General features: G+C 48.4%; 1 protein-coding gene across 1 annotated transcript in view; it reads right to left on the bottom strand.

Annotated features, from left to right (window-relative positions):
• LOC122101675 (ubl carboxyl-terminal hydrolase 18-like) overlaps window positions 1-20,054 on the bottom strand; it is a 33,010-nt gene that overhangs the window by 12,265 nt on the left and 691 nt on the right. The window contains exons 2-6 of the mRNA XM_042672149.1: window positions 19,911-19,960; window positions 16,178-16,258; window positions 10,523-10,788; window positions 10,207-10,286; window positions 9,866-10,012 (exon numbers count right to left, since the gene is read on the bottom strand). Of these exons, the coding sequence (XP_042528083.1) occupies window positions 9,866-10,012; window positions 10,207-10,286; window positions 10,523-10,788; window positions 16,178-16,258; window positions 19,911-19,960 (624 nt within the window). The remainder of the gene's footprint in view (window positions 1-9,865; window positions 10,013-10,206; window positions 10,287-10,522; window positions 10,789-16,177; window positions 16,259-19,910; window positions 19,961-20,054) is intronic.

Genomic DNA, 20,054 nt, shown 5'->3' with positions numbered 1-20,054 from the left:
TGGTCTAGGCCTGCACATGATCTTCCTCATCTCAGGACCAGAGAGGTGCAGTGACCACTGCTTCCTACCAGATGGTGCTCTAGGTATGCACACTGTCCCCAAGACCCTTGGCGTCCCACCAGCCCCGCCCCTGGACCGCTCACTTCCTGCTCCTGCCCCACCCCTGCAGTGCTCCACTCCTCCTCCTAGCCTGTAGCTGCAGCTACTTCTGCCCAGGACCCTGTAAAACTTGAAGCCCTGATGAAGTGTCCCAAAGCCTCAGTGCCAGAGACAGACCAGCCTCTGTTTGGTCCTGCTGCAAACTGTAGTGTCCCAACCCCAGAGCAGTCTTGTCCCAGTGTTACAGGGAAAAAAGTCCACTGTTCAGACAGCCTCACTTAAAAAGATGACTTTCTTGGGGAAGTGGAGAGCTAACCGGCCAGGGACGCAGCACAGACTCGGGAGCTGAAACTGCGACCCGAACAACCCACAAGCTAGGGTTTTTAAAGGCAACATCCATGCCTGGCCACGCACAGGTGGCCAACGGGATTGTAATAGCACATAAGGGTTGCATGTTTATGTCCGTGGCTGGTGGGTTACAGTCTGACTCCTAGGAACTGTTTGAACTAACCTATCATTCTGGCATGCATTGGCGGGCAAATTTGGGGTCCCCACACAAAGCAAGTGGATATTCTTACTCTTGGGGTTTGTATATTCTGGAAACATGATGTTATAGGCCCTGCATCCTTGAAGCTGGGGGCTGTTACAAAGACAGCTACGGGAGCTTTATTACAGAGATAGCTACAGGAGGATGCGCAATGTGCACACCGAGGCATCGACTCCCTTGAAGCAGGAGGCAATCGATCACGGGGTGGAATGCACAACGTTGCACGGCAGGCACCGTTCTAATTGGGCAGGGTATGACATAGGGGGGAATTCCATGTGAAATACGTTTTAAGGTCTCCCTTCGTGGCCTCTCTTTGTTTTTAGTAAAGGGTCAACTTCTCGGCTTAGTTTTCCTCACACAGTCTGGGACCTTAACAGTCTAGGAGACCCTTTGCCCTACACCAGCTCTCATTGAATTCTCAGTGTCAGCTCAAGCCAGCAGTCAGGGCCAGCAGTGATCTGCTGGGTGCCAGGAAGGAGATGGGGCTCCAGAGGAGCCCCATCAATAAGGAGGTAAAATATGGAGGTAGAGGCTGCCAGCAGAGGCAGGAACATTGTAATGGGTTGTGTTCCCAAAGTTCATATAGGGATGCTCTCATCACCCAATACCTGGGAATGTGACCTTATATGGAAGTAGGCTTTGGCAGGAGATCAACTCCAGTTCCTGTTGTTATTGTGCCCCTAAAAGGGGGAAATCGGGTCCCAGAAATGCACCCAGGGATGATCCTCTGCAGAGACGTCACTCTGCTCTCACAGGCTCAGAAGCTGAGAGAAGACCTAGAACTCACAGTGCCTTGTACCTCCTGAGGGAATGTGGCCCAGAAGACACTTATTCCATGCTGCTAAACTTCAGAGCTCCGAACACAGATCTCTAAACAACCCAGTCTGCAGTGGTGTGTCAGAACAACCCTAGACCCTTATGTATGTTTAAATTCTTTATAGTATAAATCAGTTATAGCTAATCATTATCATCTAGTCAAGTATCATTTAAGACAGGGAGGATGTTAACACTAAAAACCAGTCCTCACATATCCCTATAAAAGCATTGTACATTTTGTGGAACTTTTCAATGTGCACTGCAATGTACTAGAGGTTAATAGATCAGGGGCTGGGAAGGTGGCTCAGTGGTAGAGCGCTTGCCTTGCATGCCTGAGGCCCTGGGTTCGATTCCTCAGCACCACATAAGCAAAACGAAAAAAGCCGGAAGTGGCGCTGTGGCTCAAGTGGTAGAGCGCTAGCCTTGAGGTGAAGAGCTGAGGGACGGCGCCCAGGCCCAGAGTTCAGGCCCCACGAGGGGACCAATATATATATATATTTCAGGTCCTAGTTGTTACTGTAATACGTCCATGGTATCCATTTCATTTTGTGTTTTATTTGAAGCAACTCTAAATCCGACTCTGATCATTTTCCCAGAATGGAGTCAGACAGAACCACTTCACCTGTGCGCTTTCCCAGCTTCAGGGTGCCGGGACTCATAGTCCATAGGACATGGCCTCTGCATGTCTTCTATGCCACAGGTCCTGAGGCCAGGAGGCCAGTCCACATACGCCTAGTATGCCCTCTGGTGGGAATCGGGACCCACTGCACCGCGAGTCCTGATGAGAGGACAGTGTGCAAGCCTAGGGCGCCCTCTGGTGGGCATCAGTGCTCACCGCACCCCGGGTCCTGATGAGGACAGCACACAGGCCCAGAGCGCCCTCTGCTGGGCATTAGTGTTCGCCGCAGCCCGGGTCCCGAGGAGCGCAACTTCTTGAAAAGATCCAGTGGCCTTTGCTTTCACAGCTATATATTTATAGCACAAGTCGTTAGCAGCATATGTGTTTAATTACCCCATTAAGCTGCACACTACACTCCTTTTGAAAGAAATAACTTTATTTACTTATTGTGCCTCATTCACAAGAGTTATGGTTTGGATAAGAATTTCCTACAGAGGCTCCTGTGTTGAATGCTTACTCTCCAGGTGTGGTACATTTTCAAGGGCTCTGGAAACTTAGGGAGACGGGGGCCTAGCTGAAATAGTTCATGGGCACTACTGGGCCTTGAACGCGGGGCTTAGGTGCAGTCCATCCTTGAGCTTTTTCACTCGAGCCGGCACATTAGGACTTGAGCAATGGCTATACTTCCAGCTTTTGTTTCAGTTGTCAATGGAAGGTAAGTCTCAAGGCTTTTTCTGCCCTATCTGGATTTGAACTCTCAAAGCCTCCTGAGTAGCTAGAATTTCAAGCATGAGCCACAGATGCCCTGCACAAGCCTCAGCTCTCAAAAGATTCTGCCCCACAACATTGATAGACAAGGGACCAGGCCTCTGTCACAGGACCTTTGGAGACAAACCACATCCAAACCACACCAGTAACCATTCATGGTTATAACTTAAGACTTAAATTATTACAGTTTTTATGTTTTTCCTCATTGTAGAATCTCCTAGAAGACTCAGCAGATCCAATGACAGGAAAAGAAATGAATTTGTCAGTCTCTGAAGGTTTAGAGTATATCCATTAACCTCTAATCTTCATGTAAACCAGAAGATATGCAGTTTCCTGCCTATAAAGAGAAATTTATCAGCATAGCAAAATGAAACATTTACAATGAAAGGCTGTATGTATTTTTGGGTGGGTTGTGGGACTTGAACTCTGGGCCTGGGCACTGTCCCAGCTCAAGGCGAGGGCTCTACCACTTGAGCCATAAAGCCACTTCTAGTTTTCTGTAGCCAGTTACTTAGAGATAAGAGTCACAAACATTTTCCTGCCCAGGCTGGCTTTGATCCGCAATCCTCAGATCTCAGCCTCCTCAGTAGCTAGGATGACAGGAGTGAGCTACCAGTGCCTAGTTGAGGGGATATATTATTGATTCACAATAGGACCAAATTTCCAGGATAATGAAGCAAACCTTCATCTACCTAACCTGTCCGTCTCATCAAAGGGAAAGAAAATAGTGACTTGGGAAACTAACCTGCAAGTTCTTATTAGCTAACATACAAATCATGGACAGCATGGTGCTAACGGCTCATGCCTGTGATCCTAGCTACTCAGGAGGTTGAGATTTGAGGGTCAAGGTTCAAAGGCAGCCTGGACAGAAAAGTCTGTGAGACTCTTATCTCCAATAAACTACTCAGAAAAAGCTGGAAGTAGCACTGTGGTTCGAGTGGTACAGCATTAATCTTGAATACAAAGAGGCTCAGGGATAGCACCCAGGCCCTGAGTTCAAACCAAGGACTAAAAGGAAGAAAGAAAGAAAGAAAGTAAGAAAGAAAGAAAGAAAGAAAGAAAGAAAGAAAGAAAGAAAGAAAGAAAGAAAGAAAGAAAGAAAGAAAGGAAGGAAGGAAGGAAGGAAGGAAGGAAGGAAGGAAGGAAGGAAGGAAGGAAAAGAAGGAAGGAAGGAAGGAAAAAAGCAAGCAAGGAAGGAAGCAAGGAAGGAAGGAGGAAAGGACCAGGGACAGACATGTTATGGGACTATAAGCCAACTCCAACCCTGTTTTTTGTAAATAAACTTAATTGGAACATGGCCACTTACATTCATTCATTCACGTGCTGTCTGTGGCACCCTGCATGTTGCAAGGGCAAAGCTGAGTAACAGCTACAGAAGCTATGCTCCAAAACCCTAAGTACTTTCTCTCTAACTTCTACAGAGAAAGTTTGCTAACCCCTATTCTAAATCACAGGGGAATGAATAACCAAAAATTGGCTAAGAACAAGCACCTAAGAGAAATGTGGAGAATAAATAAAAGGAAAACATAAAAAGTAGGTAAAAGGAAGATATCAAACATAAACACCACCTAATCCATTAATTATGAAATCAAGCCTACTGATGTAGCTGAATATCACCTGGTACAAACACCATCACCCCCAATAACATCTCCACTACCTACACTGTCACCTCAATACCATCTCCACTACCTACACTGTCACCCCAATACCACCTCCACTACCTACACTGTCACTTCCATACCACCTCCACTACCTACACTGTCACCCGCATACCATCTCCAGTACCTACACTGTCACCCCAATACCACCTCCAGTACCTACACCGTCAGTTCCATTTCCACCTCCAGTACATATAAAAATCTCTGCCTTAACTTTACCCAGCTTTTCTCTCTAGGTTAATGACTACGTCAGTATCATGTCCTGATGCCTACTGAGAAAGAGAAGAGTGGTCCTGGCCCCTGGTCTTCTGGGCACCACTGGCTCACACTTGTAACCCTTGTTATTCAGGAGGCTTAGATCAGAGAATTCAGGTTCAAAGCCAGCAGAGCAGAAAAGTCTTTGATACTCTTATCTCAAATTAACCACACAAAAGCAGGCCGTGGAGTTGTGGTTCATGTGGTCGAGCACTAGCCTTGAGTGAAAAAGCTCAATACCTAGGCCTAGGCTTCAAACCCAAGAACCAGCAACAAAAAAAAAAAAAAAGAGCACATGGTCTGGTGTGAGGGGAAAAGTCGCAAAATCAACAAACATTTTGAAGTGTAATAAAGGAGGCCTGCTCAAAAAGCCACGAAAGCAAATAAGATAGCCCTGCCTTTGGAGCTCCAGCGGTGCAATCAGTTAGCGCGGTACTGATAAGATAGCCCCGCCAATCCGCTGGGGCCCATCAGTAAAGGCTTTGTGCAGTAGGAGAGACCGTGATTATCAAAACACCACTAGGCACTTGCTCAGAAGATGAATTAGGACAGGGTCATAGAGACCAGAAAATACAGGTACACAGTTACAGAAGATGATGGACATGGTATTGGGACTTATGCCAGTGCTTTACTTAAGTCTAAATTCTGAGGGAAGTGTGGTGCCAGGGATGACTGCTGAAAGATGAGGCTGAATGGCAGGCAGTGGGGACTCTCGGATAAAGGCAATAGTTCATCCGTGCAGATTTCATAAAGCTCCAAGAACCCAGTGGACCCCATTCCCCCAAGTACTTCTCTTACCAGCGGTAGTGATGATTTCCATAGGTACACTGGACATCTTCCCAGGACACCTGGAAGAACATCACAGACATCAGCAGCTGGTTGGCAGCTGCTATTACGTGTTGACAGAACAGGGGACACTGTAATGTGCCCTGTTAGACTCCTGCAGAGAATGGAGAAGCCCACCCTGGCGACCACACAGCATCAGAGCATCTGGTGACACAACGCCGTGCATCCTGAGACCCTCTGTGATGTCCCCACTCACCTTGAAATGCTTACACCTATCCCAGAGTTTTACACCTTGCATCTTTAACGTCTCGCTCCACAGACGTTTCCTACAAAGCATAAACCTTCAAGGTACGGGGCTAAGAGCACCAGAAACCTAACACTGACACAAACAGATGCTTAGAAAGCAATAAACCATGGCTGGGAAGGTGGCTCAGTGGTAGAGTGCTCGCCTAGCATGCATGAAGCCCTGGGTTCCATTCCTCAGTACCACATACAGAAGAAACCGGAAGTGGCGCTGTGGCCAAAGTGGTAGGTAGAGCACTCTCCTTGAACACAAAGAGGCTGGGGAACAGCACCCAGACCCTGAGTCTAAGCCCCAAGACAAGCAAGAAAATAAATAAATAAAGCAATAAACCTAGAGAATGGCTTTGAACCACAAAACTCCCCAGCTCCTACACACAAACTACAAGACCATAATGCGTCTTCAACTCTGAGCTGAGAATTTATTGAAGGTGGCTAATTCAGAGAAGGAGGAAAGTTTAGATGATGGTTCTCACCCAACAAACATTGGAGTCATTGAAGCAGAGCCATCTTCCATCCGCTGGATTCCGAATGTAGGCACAGTAATGACCGAAGTCTGCCATCCCTACGTGGGCTATCACAGCGAAGAGTTCATACTGTGCTTCACGCTGGAAGAGGACAAGGCTGTAAGCGACCCATCCCTCCTTTCCCAGCCCTGGTCTTTAATGAGGAAGCATATTTGCCAGGCACTTGTTTACTGCCTGCTCTAGGCCCGGCACTGATACTTCCAAGGAGCTCGAAGAAAAGACCTTGACCTGCAGAATCTCACAGCTAGTTGAAGAGAAGCATCACAAACCAGAACTGTGATGCCTGTGTTATATCAGACGCACGACCAGTAAGTGGGGGATGTTCAATTTTTGCCAAGTGGGAACTCTGAGGAGGTCTCTGTTAACCATGCAGAAGGGTTTTTTAACATTGGCAGACAAGTTATCGGAAGGGAATTTGTTTTGGTTTGGTTTGGGGGGGGGGAAGGGGTTGTGAACTTTTTGTTTCACCTTGGTTTCTTCTTTGTTTTTGTTGGTTTGTTTTGGAAGTTGCAGTTTGAACCCAGGGCCTCCTGCGTGCCAGGCAGGAGCCTTACCATTGAATCACGCCCCTAGCTCTGTTCTGTGCTGTTTTGTCCTTCCCCAGGCAAACGTCGGGAACATGATTTCCCCCGCTTCAGGCTTCCTATGATTAATGGGCTGATAGACACATGCCACCATCTGAACAGAAGACATAGTCTGAAAGTCTTCAGTTTGAGGTTAATGAAACTGTGAGAAATATGAGGTGACATTCAAAAAGGTGAGGAGAAGAAATGGAACTAGAATATCCACAAAACGCTGACAGAAAAGAACCCGAAAACGGACAGTGAAATGGCAGGACAGAAACCTTACAAAGACAGTAGGACACGAAGAGGAATGTTACAGACGCAAAGTCTCTACTACATGTGTCCATGAAGTGTTCCACTCCCTCAAAATCTTAGAAAACTGTTTAAAAGAAAAGGGAACATTAGTAGTGAGAGTTTGGGCTGACTTTTTTGTTAGTCAAGAGTATTTCTTTCTTTCAAAAAAGAAACCATAGCAGCAGAAACCCAACAGTGGTTATTAGGGGTTGTAATGAAAGATGCTGATCAAAGCGCACAAACTTCCAGTTAGACGGGAGGAATGGGTTTCAGAACAATGTCATAAGGTATCGATGTGTTCCACACCGGAAAATGCTTTTCAAGAATTTTTACATACGCTCACCGCAAAGACACAGGTGAAGTGATAAGTATGTTGTCTAGCTTGAGCTAATCTTTCCAAAATTTGAGGATGGGTGCAGTTGCACACCTATAATCCAGGTTCTCCATAGGGGGAGATCAGAAAGGCTGTGGACAAAGTCAGCCTGGCCAGAAAGCTAGTGAGACTCCGATCTCAACAGACAAGCCAGACACAAGTGCACACCCGGAAGCCTGTCCCTGGGAGAGGCAGAGGTAGAAGAGCAGTCCAAGGTCAGGCCTGGACAAAAACAAACCACTGCCTGATAACAGAACTCAAGCAAAAAGGCCCAGCGGCTTGGCTCAGATGGTGAATGGCGATGTGCTTGCTACAGGCCCAGCGTGACACATTAGTCAGTGCCAAGACCACAAGACACCATTCCTCCGGCATGCGTACGTCACAGCACCACACTGAAATCCCTACACACAAATATTTTCCATGTGTCAACACTGGAAATAAGGCAGGTTTGTTCTGAATCTTTAAAGAAACTAACACTAGGAACAGCAAAGGCTTGTGGTGACATTGTTATAATGATAACCCCAGCATGGACCCCGGGGGACCACATGGTCATTAAAATCAATAATGCTTAGAAAAAAACAAAAACAGCCTTTCTTTTATTTGTGAGGCAGGGTCTTAACTGTGTAGCTCACACTGGCCTTGAACCAATGCCCCTCTGGTCTACGTCTCCCGGCCGCAAAGAAGATAGGCACGTGCCAACATACTGGCTGAACAATAAATAAATAAATTGAATTTAAAATGTTTTTAAGCCCTCTGCCTTGAATATGCCTTTGCTTCTGTGACTCGCAGCAACCTGAGGCCAGCCTGTCCTCGGTGCGGGCCCCGCCTAGCCCGCAGAGGGCACACTTCCTCAGACAGAGCAGTGCTCAGAGGCTGAGCTCACCACGCCTGGCTCCCCTCCCGGGGGCGCTGCGCACCCAGCACCGGGCTGCTCCGAGCCCTCACACTGTGGAGGTGAGCTGAAGACCAAATCGCTAACCCGGGCCTGGGGAGCCTGAACCAGGGGATTCACCAGTCGGTGCCATCTAGCAGTCGAGGGGTAAGAGCGCTGAACCTGGAGGACGCCGCGTCTGGTAGGATCGATCCAGAACACCTCACCTGCTCTGCGTCCTCAGTGAAGTCTTGATGCTCAGCCAGAAGAACCTGACTGAGATCCAAGCGCTGAGGGAAGTGCAGCAAGTGGCAGACTTTCTCCGTCTGTGAGTTCTGAATGGAGAATCGCATCAGGTGAAGGGTCAGGGTTTGGGGCAGATGCGTCATCCTCAAGACCTGCAAAAGCAAAACTCACTGTGAGACGGGGCCCCGAGGCGCTTGCGGGAAGATCCTGAGACACGCCGGGCCTGGTGGCTCGTTCTCCTCCCCAGGGGGAGGGGTGCGGGGGACACACTGGGGAGCTGAAGGCTTCCATGCCAGAATCCATTCCTCTCCCTGGAGACTCAGGGGACGCTTGGCCGGCACAGCACTATGGACCTCAGACAAAAGCCGTGAGCTGCTCAGGGCTCCGCAGAGGTGCCTGGCCCTCAGAAACTAGGAGTCTGCTGTAGGGAGCGTCTCTAAAACCAAAGAGGAAACCCCACCGCCCCCACCCAGCCTCATGCCGTCACCTGCCACTCCTGGTGGAAGACTGTGGTCAAGAAGCGACATCCACAGCCCCGTCTATGAGAAGCCCGAGGGTCGGAACTAGCCTCACCCACATCCCACCCCATGCGCCATCAGGAAGGGCCCGGAAGTGTCTGGAAAGCCGTGGCCCAGCAACAGACCGCCCCGGAGACGCATCTGAACCTGAGGGTGGGCACCTGGCTTCCACGCGTCTTCGTCCCGCAGGCCTCGCAGAATCACTTGCTCTTGCTGGCTAACTCCCTGGGGTGGAAAAAACAGCGCGGGGCCTCCTCCTGCCGGCGGAGGCCGCAGGGAAAGGCCGCGTCAGCAGACCCTTTCCATGGGCACGCGGCCACCCCACAGGTGAGGGCTGAGCTCCGCTGCAGGTTCCCCCACAGTCCCCCAAGCACCCCACTACCAGCGCTACATCTGTCAGGATCTTCCACCCACTGGCGGAGAAAACACAAGGAGCCCTGGTTAATACGAGGGTGAGAAAATGAGAAACAGGATAGAACTTCTGCTGCTGCTCAAAGAAATTGGCCACCTAGAGCCGTGCAAGTGAAACAGAGTTGTTAGTGTCCGCGGGTGGAAGGACACGGGGAACTGGCATGGCGGGGGGAACTGGCATGGCGGGGCGACCCTTTCTCACCCAGTCTCTCACCAGTGTTTGCAGAGGCTTTGCGTCCACGTCATAGAGAGGGAGGGAGAGGGTCAGCATACTGCTGTTCCTACTGCTCTCTCTGGTACAGAGGAGGCAAACCAGGGACTCCTTCACCCGGATCGTGTACAGGGCCTGCAGCCTCTCTACCTGCAAGAAGGCGCCAAGGACGGGTGAGGCTATGGCCACAGTTGGACCTGTTGGACTGACGAGCCCTGACGCTCCCGGCAGGTACCGGGAAGGACACCAGGAACCGTGGCAAGCGGTCTCCACGGATCCCTTACTACAAATGCACAATGGTGAGCGACCTCTACAGGTCCTGGGATTCCAGCTTCAGCTCTTACCAAGTCCACATCATCTATTTGATCCTTAAGAAGGTTCCAGAATGTGAGGTAGAGCTGAGCAGCATCGTGCTGGACAAACACTGGTTAAAAAAAAGTAACAGCGCATCAGAGCGGTCGCTGGACAAGTCCCATGTCCTCACGACCCCTAGCTACGTGAACACTCACCACCTTGCCTTTGACTCTCCCAACTCCCAAAAGAGGTCAGGAGGTACCACATGTCAGGCGCTCAGGAAGGGAGAAGCATTCTTGGTGGTGAATTTGACAGCGCCTCTTAAACTTAAGCCTCGGGAAGGGAACAAGGCTGTGCTCTACGCACTCTGAAGGGTATGGTACACCGGCAGCCTCAGTGGAGGGGCAAAGGCTTGCCACAGAAAAGCCAGAGCAGGAGCTGAACTCCCTGAGCGGCGCAGAGAGGTGGGCACATGCTGCCGGGCCGGCCGGGGGCTGCCGGGCATGCCCCGCCTGGCCCCAATGGATTCCATAGAACAGACCAGCTCCAGGGACTCTCCAGAGCACAGGAGCGGCGCCTCCTCGATGCATCCGCTGCTCTGTTCCCAGCTTGCACCTGGCCAAGCCAGAACTCTGAAGGGAGGCGCAGACCACCAGACGGAGCGCCAGACGGTATTCCTTCTCAGCAATGATAGAAAAACGACTCTTTTTTCTGCTTTACTTTTTTTTTTATTATTTATTTTTGGGTCCGGTCGTGGGGCCTGAACTCTGGGCCTGGGCGCTGTCCCTCAGCTCTTCAGCTCAAGGCTAGCGCTCTACCACTTGAGCCACAGCACCACTTCCGGCTTTTTTTCTTTTTGCTTATGTAGTGCTGAGGATCAAACCCAGGGCCTCAGGCATGCAAGGCATGCGCTCTATCACTGAGTCACCTTCCCAGCCCAGCTACTCACCAATCTTATGTCTCACTCTAAACCATCTACTAACCCCAATCCCTACATAACTGCACAACCCACACTTTCTGCAATCCCAACCCTAACAAGTTCCCTAATCCTCACCTGTTCTATAATCAACCTTGAAGACTACTCCATATCCATACCATATCCATAACCCCAACCCATCCCACAGAGTTCTTCCTCACACATTCCCTAACCCTAAACCTTTGCTGGACCCTTACTCTAAAATTTCCTCAAGTGCATCCCCAACCTCACCCTTTGTCTCCCATATTTTCCCTACACCCTTTCCTGACCTTAAGCCTGACCTATTCCCATAATCCAAATGCTAGCCCTAACCTCACCAGATCGATAACCTTAACCTATAACCCTAACACTGACAATGACCCTGACTCTGACCCTAACCCCCAACCCTAGCACATGCTCCAACATGTACCCTATCAGTTATCCTAACACATATCTTACTCTAAAACCCTAAACTGTACCGCATACCCTAATAAGTACCCTAACAAATATAGTAAACAGTGTCACATTCTATCAAGTACCCTAACAAGTACTGTAAACCATACAGGCACATTTACGTACACCCTATCATCTACCTCAAATTCACCTTACCGCATACCCAAACACTTGCCCTTAACCCAAACCATAACCCTAATATACACTATAGCATATACCTTAACCCTAACACATACCCTAATCTAACACGAACCCTGACATATACCATAAACTTCATTCTAACTCAAACACATGCCATAACATACACTCTAAACGCTGAAATGTGTGGTAACAACGACTTACATGCACTCTAATACATTCAGGTACTTTATAGGTAAACTAGCATGTACCCCAAACATACCCAATACATACCTTAACCCTAAGCCAAACCCTAACAAATACTCTAACATGTACCCTACTGGTTAACACAGACCCTAACCATTATCATGTACTGTAAAGCTTACATATACCCTAACAAGTACCCTAAACTTATCCCAACATACTTCCTAACGTGTTGCCTAACCCAAACCATAACTGTAACCTTAACACATACCCAAGCACATACTGTAACGCACACTCTAAACATTTACATGTAACAAGTACTCTAACATGTGCTTCAAGTCATACATGTACCCTAGCATGTGCACAAAACATGCCCTGTTTGCTAACATGTACTCTAAACACTAACTCATACCCTAACAAGGACCCTAACACTTATTCAAAACCATGCAAATACCCTTAAATACACTCAAACTTGTACCTTAAAGTAACCCAATGTACACCCTAATATGTGCCCTGACTTTAACATGTCTTTGAACCCTAACAGATTTCCCAATAGTACTCTAACACATTAAACATACTCTAGACACGCATATAATAACAAATACCCTAACACATTCTATAAAGCGTACAGGTAACCTTACATGTACCCTGAATGTACCCTAACATACTCTAACTCTGACCTTTACATATACCCCAAGTACCTTGACACATATTTAAAAAATTAATGTACCCTAACATGTGACTCAACCATATCCTAACATGTACCTTCACCCTAACGAATCCCCTGTGAAGTATGCTAACTCTAATACGTACCCTAATATGTGCCCTAACTAACACACACTCTAGCATGTACCGTAACCCCCTATCAAGTGCCCTAACTCTAACACATACATGGACATGGACTCAAACACATACCCTAATATGTGCCATTACTTTCACATGTATGTTAAACCTAACAGATTCCCAACACAATAAACATGCTCTGGACACGAACCCATATGGTAACAAGTACCCATTCACATACTCTGTAAATTGTACCTGTACCCTGAATGTACCCTAACAAACTACAACTTCACATTTACCCTAAACGTAGCACATACCCTAATAAATACTCTAAATTCTAATACATTGTCCAAACGTTACAGGTAACCGTCTTATGTGTATCCCAAATGTGTAACCCGACACATACATGTACCCTAACCTATACCCCATCACACACCCTAATATGTACCCTGACTGACATCCATACACCACTCACTTCTCCTTTGCCACACCCCTCCTGTGCTCTGCCTCCCCACAAGCCCCGCCTCTGGACTCATTCTTGCCCCACCCCTATCATTCTCTGCCCCTACACAAGCCCTGCCCCTGGACCCCTCACTTCCATGCTCTGCTCCTCCCACAAGACTAGAGGGTGCAGTGAGCACTGATTCCCACCAGAGGGCGCTCTGGGTGTGTGCACGGTCCTTCTCGGGACCAGGGGCTGCAGTGGATAAAGTAGAGTGAAGTGTTGAGCTTTAACACTTTCTTAATTGATGGCTGCTTTCAAGAATGATTCCCACCAGAGGGCGCTCTGGGTGTGTGCACTGTTCTTCTCAGGACCAGAGAGTGCAACGAACACTGATACCCACCAGAGGGCGCTCTGGGTATGTACACTGTCCTTCTCAGGACCAGAGGGGGCAGTGAGCACTGATTCTGACCAGAGGGCGCTCTAGGTGTGCACACTGTGCTCCTCTTGTCCTGGCCAGGTATGCAGTGTTCACTAATTCCCACCTGATGGTGCTCTAGGTTTGCGTACTGTCCTCCTCAGGACCCCAGATCCTCCCACAAGCCCACCCCTGCACTGCTCACTTCTTGCTCTGCTCCGCCCACAAAACCAGAGGATGCAGTGAGCACTGATTCCCACAAGAGGGTGCTCTAGGCTTGCACACTGTCCTCCTCTCCTCAGCACCTAGGGTGCGGTGATAGCTGATTCCCACCGGAGGGCGCGCTAGACAGGTGAGCACCTTGCTCTTCTTCTCAAGACCAGGGGTGCAATGAGGGCCGTTTCCCACCAGAGGGTGCCCTAGGCATGCTCACCGTCCTCCTTTCCTCAAGACCAAGGGGTGCAGTGACCACTGATTGCCACCAGATGGTGGTCTAGCTGTGTACATGATCCTCCTCTTCTCAGGTCCAGGGGATGCAGTGACCAATGTTTCCCACCAGATGGTGGTCTAGGCCTGCACATGATCTTCCTCATCTCAGGACCAGAGAGGTGCAGTGACCACTGCTTCCCACCAGATGGTGCTCCAGGTATGCACACTGTCCTCAAGACCCTTGGCGTCCCACCAGCCCGGCCCCTGGACCGCTCACTTCCTGCTCCTGCCCCACCCCTGCAGTGCTCCACTCTTCCTCCTAGCCTGTAGCTGCAGCTACTTCTGCCCAGGACCCTGGAAAACTTGAAGCCCTGATGAAGTGTCCCAAAGCCTCAGTGCCAGAGACAGACCAGCCTCTGTTTGGTCCTGCTGCAAACTGTAGTGTCCCAACCCCAGAGCAGTCTTGTCCCAGTGTTACGGGGGAAAAAGTCCACTGTTCAGACAGCCTCACTTAAAAAGATGACTTTCTTGTGGAAGTGGAGAGCTAACCGGCCAGGGACGCAGCACAGACCCGGGAGCTGAAACTGTGACCCCGAACAACCCACAAGCTAGGGTTTTTAAAGGCAACATCCACGCCTGGCCACACACAGGTGGCCAACGGGATTGTAACAGCACATAAGGGTTGCATGTTTATGTCCGTGGCTGGTGGGTTACAGTCCGACTCCTAGGAACTGTTTGAACTAACCTATCATTCTGGCTTGCATTGGCGGGCAAATTTGGGGTCCCCACACAAAGCAAGTGGATATTCTTACTCTTGGGGTTTGTATATTCTGGAAACATGATGTTATAGGCCCTGCATCCTTGAAGCTGGGGGCTGTTACAAAGACAGCTACGGGAGCTTTATTACAGAGATAGCTACAGGAGGATGCACAATGTGCACACCGAGGCATCGACTCCCTTGAAGCAGGAGGCAATCGATCACGGGGTGGAATACACAACGTTGCACGGCAGGCACCGTTCTAATTGGGCAGGGTATGACATAGGGGGGAATTCCATGTGAAATACGTTTTAAGGTCTCCCTTCGTGGCCTCTCTTTATTTTTAATAAAGGGTCAGCTTCTCGGCTTAGTTTTCCTCACACAGTCTGGGACCTTAACAGTCTAGGAGACCCTTTGCCCTACACCAGCTCTCAGTGAATTCTCAGTGTCAGCTCAAGCCAGCAGTCAGGGCCAGCAGTGATCTGCTGGGTGCCAGGAAGGAGATGGGGCTCCAGAGGAGCCCCATCAATAGGGAGGTAAAATATGGAGGTAGAGGCTGCCCAGCAGAGGCAGGTACATTGTAATGGGTTGTGTTCCCAAAGTTCATGTATGCATGCTCTCATCACCCAATACCTGGGAATGTGACCTTATATGGAAGTAGGCTTTGGCAGGAGATCAACTCCAGTTCCTTTTGTTATTGTGCCCCTAAAAGGGGGAAATCGGGTCCCAGAAATGCACCCAGGGATGATCCTCTGCAGAGACGTCACTCTGCTCTCACAGGCTCAGAAGCTGAGAGAAGACCTAGAACTCACAGTGCCTTGTACCTCCTGAGGGAATGTGGCCCAGAAGACACATATTCCATGCTGCTAAACTTCACAGCTATGAACACAGATCTCTAAACAACCCAGTCTGCAGTGGTGTGTCAGAACAACCCTAGACCCTTATGTATGTTTAAATCCTTTATAGTATAAATCAGTTATAGCTAATCATTATCATCTAGTCAAGTATCATTTAAGACAGGGAGGATGTTAACACTAAAAACCAGTCCTCACATATCCCCATAAAAGCATTGTACATTTTGTGGAACTTTTCAATGTGCACTGCAATGTACTAGAGGTTAATAGATCAGGGGCTGGGAAGGTGGCTCAGTGGTAGAACGCTTGCCTTGCATGCCTGAGGCCCTGGGTTCGATTCCCCAGCACCACATAAGCAAAAAGCAAAAAGCCGGAAGTGGCGCTGTGGCTCAAGTGGTAGAGCGCTAGCCTTGAGCTGAAGAGCTGAGGGACGGCGCCCAGGCCCAGAGTTCAGGCCCCACGAGGGGACCAATATATATATATATTTCAGGTCCTAGTTGTTACTGTAATACATCCATGGTATCCATTTCATTTTGTGTTTTATTTGAAGCAACTCTAAATCCGACTCTGATCATTTTCCCAGAATGGAGTCAGACAGAACCACTTCACCTGTGCGCTTTCTCAGCTTCAGGGTGCCGGGACTCATAGTCCATAGGACATGGCCTCTGCATGTCTTCTATGCCACAGGTCCTGAGGCCAGGAGGCCAGTGCACATACGCCTAGTATGCCCTCTGGTGGGAATCGGGACCCACTGCACCCCGAGTCCTGATGAGAGGACAGTGTGCAAGCCTAGGGCGCCCTCTGGTGGGCATCAGTGCTCACCGCACCCCGGGTCCTGATGAGGACAGCGCACAGGCCCAGAGCGCCCTCTGCTGGGCATTAGTGTTCACCGCAGCCCGGGTCCTGAGGAGCGCAACTTCTTGAAACGATCCAGTGGCCTTTGTTTCACAGCTATATGTTTATAGCACAAGCCGTTAGCAGCATATGTGTTTAATTACCCCATTAAGCTGCACACTACACTCCTTTTGAAAGAAATAACTTTATTTACTTATTGTGCCTCATTCACAAGAGTTATGGTTTGGATAAGAATTTCCTACACAGGCTCCTGTGTTGAATGCTTACTCTCCAGGTGTGGGACATTTTCAAGGGCTGTGGAAACTTAGGGAGATGGGGGCCTAGCTGAAATAGTTCATGGGCACTACTGGGCCTTGAACGTGGGGCTTAGGTGCAGTCCATCCCTGAGCTTTTCCACCCGAGCCGGCACATTAGCGCTTGAGCAATGGCTCCACTTCCAGCTTTTGTTTCAGTTGTCAATGGAAGGTAAGTCTCAAGGCTTTTTCTGCCCTATCTGGATTTGAACTCTCAAAGCCTCCTGAGTAGCTAGAATTTCAAGCATGAGCCACAGATGCCCTGCACAAGCCTCAACTCTCAAAAGATTCTGCCCCACAACATTGCTAGACAAGGGACCAGGCCTCTGTCACAGGACCTTTGGAGACAAACCACATCCAAACCACACCAGTAACCATTCATGGTTATAACTTAAGATTTAAATTATTACAGTTTTTATGTTTTTCCTCATTGTAGAATCTCCTAGAAGACTCAGCAGATCCAATGACAGGAAAAGAAATGAATTTGTCAGTCTCTGAAGGTTTAGAGTATATCCATTAACCTCTAATCTTCATGTAAACCAGAAGATATGCAGTTTCCTGCCTATAAAGAGAAATTTATCAGCATAGCAAAATTAAACATTTACAATGAAAGGCTATATGTATTTTTGGGTGGGTTGTGGGACTTGAACTCTGGGCCTGGGCACTGTCCCAGCTCAAAGCGAGGGCTCTACCACTTGAGCCATAAAGCCATTTCTAGTTTTCTGTAGCCAGTTACTTGGAGATAAGAGTCACAAACATTTTCCTGCCCAGGCTGGCTTTGAACCGCAATCCTCAGATCTCAGCCTCCTCAGTAGCTAGGATGACAGGAGTGAGCTACCAGTGCCTAGTTGAGGGGATATATTATTGATTCACAATAGGACCAAATTTCCAGGATAATGAAGCAAACCTTCATCTACCTAACCTGTCCGTCTCATCAAAGGGAAAGAAAATAGTGACTTGGGAAACTAACCTGCAAGTTCTTATTAGCTAACATACAAATCATGGACAGCATGGTGCTAACGGCTCATGCCTCTGATCCTAGCTACTCAGGAGGCTGAGATCTGAGGGTCATGGTTCAAAGGCAGCCTGGACAGAAAAGTCTGTGAGACTCTTATCTCCAATAAACTACTCAGAAAAAGCTGGAAGTAGCACTGTGGTTCGAGTGGTACAGCATTAATCTTGAATACAAAGAGGCTCAGGGATAGCACCCAGGCCCTGAGTTCAAACCCAGGACTAAAAGGAAGAAAGAAAGAAAGAAAGAAAGAAAGAAAGAAAGAAAGAAAGAAAGAAAGAAAGAAAGAAAGAAAGAAAGAAAGAAAGAAAGGAAGGAAGGAAGGAAGGAAGGAAGGAAGGAAGGAAGGAAGGAAGGAGGAAAGGACCAGGGACAGACATGTTATGGGACTATAAGCCAACTCCAAGCCTGTTTTTTGTAAATAAACTTAATTGGAACATGGCCACTTACATTCATTCATTCACGTGCTGTCTGTGGCACCCTGCATGTTGCAAGGGCAAAGCTGAGTAACAGCTACAGAAGCTATGCTCCAAAACCCTAAGTACTTCCTCTCTAACTTCTACAGAGAAAGTTTGCTAACCCCTATTCTAAATCACAGGGGAATGAATAACCAAAAATTGGCTAAGAACAGGCACCTAAGAGAAATTTTGAGAATAAATAAAATGAAAACATAAAAAGTAGGCAAAAGGAAGATATCAAACATAAACTCCACCTAATCCATTAATTATGAAATCAAACCTCTGATGTAGCTGAATATCACCTGGTACAAACACCATCACCCCCAATACCACCCCCAGTACCTACACTGTCACCCCAATACCACCTCCACTACCTACACTGTCACCTCAATACCACCTCCACTACCTACACTGTCACCCCAATACCACCTCCAGTACCTACACTGTCACCCCCATACCACCTCCAGTACCTACACTGTCACCCCAATACCACCTCCAGTACCTACACTGTCACCTCAATACCACCTCCACTACCTACACTGTCACCTCAATACCACCTCCACTACCTACACTGTCACCTCAATACCACCTCCACTACCTACACTGTCACCTCAATACCACCTCCACTACCTACACTGTCACGCCCATATCACCTCCAGTACCTACACTGTCACCTCAATACCACCTCCAGTACCTACACTGTCACCTCAATACCACCTCCACTACCTACACTGTCACCCCCATACCACCTCCACTACCTACACTGTCACCTCAATACCACCTCCACTACCTACACTGTCACCCCCAATACCACCTCCACTACCTACACCGTCAGTTCCATTTCCACCTCCAGTACATATAAAAATCTCTGCCTTAACTTTATCCAGCTTTTCTCTCTAGGTTAATGACTACGTCAGTATCATGTCCTGATGCTTACTGAGAAAGAGAAGAGTGGTCCTGGCCCCTGCTCTTCTGGGCACCACTGGCTCACACTTGTAACCCTTGTTATTCAGGAGGCTCCGATCGGAGAATTCAGGTTCAAAGCCAGCAGAGCAGAAAAGTCTTTGATACTCTTATCTCAAATTAACCACACAAAAGCAGGCCGTGGAGTTGTGGTTCATGTGGTAGAGCACTAGCCTTGAGTGAAAAAGCTCAATGCCTAGGCCTAGACTTCAAACCCAAGAACCAGCAACAAAAATAAAAAAAATAAAAAAAAAAGCACATGGTCTGGTGTGAGGGGAAAAGTCGCAAAATCAAAAAACATTTTGAAGTGTAATAAAGGAGGCCTGCTCAAAAAGCAACGAAAGCAATAAGATAGCCCTGCCTTTGGAGCTCCAGCGGTGCAATCGGTTAGCGCGGTACTGATAAGATAGCCCCGCCAATCCGCTGAGGCCCATCAGTAAAGGCTTTGCGCAGTAGGAGAGACCGTGATTATCAAAACACCACTAGGCACTTGCTCAGAAGATAAATTAGGACAGGGTCATAGAGACCAGAAAATACAGGTACACAGTTACAGAAGATGATGGACATGGTATTGGGACTTATGCCAGTGCTTTACTTAAGTCTAAATTCTGAGGGAAGTGTGGTGCCAGGGATGACTGCTGAAAGATGAGGCTGAATGGTAGTCAGTGGGGACTCTCGGATAAAGGCAATAGTTCATCCGTGCAGATTTCATAAAGCTCCAAGAACCCAGGGGACCCCATTCCCCCAAGTACTTCTCTTACCAGCGGTAGTGATGATTTCCATAGGTACACTGGACATCTTCCCAGGACACCTGGAAGAACATCACAGACATCAGCAGCTGGTTGGCAGCTGCTATTACGTGTGGACAGAACAGGGGACACTGTAATGTGCCCTGTTAGACTCCT

This window comes from Dipodomys spectabilis, unplaced genomic scaffold (genome assembly GCF_019054845.1).
Source record: "Dipodomys spectabilis isolate Male_0828 unplaced genomic scaffold, ASM1905484v1 ptg000671l, whole genome shotgun sequence".
In the NCBI taxonomy this organism is placed as follows: Eukaryota; Metazoa; Chordata; class Mammalia; order Rodentia; family Heteromyidae; genus Dipodomys; species Dipodomys spectabilis.
Note: the sequence above shows the minus strand (reverse complement) of the source record. Positions and strands in the feature narration are given on the sequence as shown.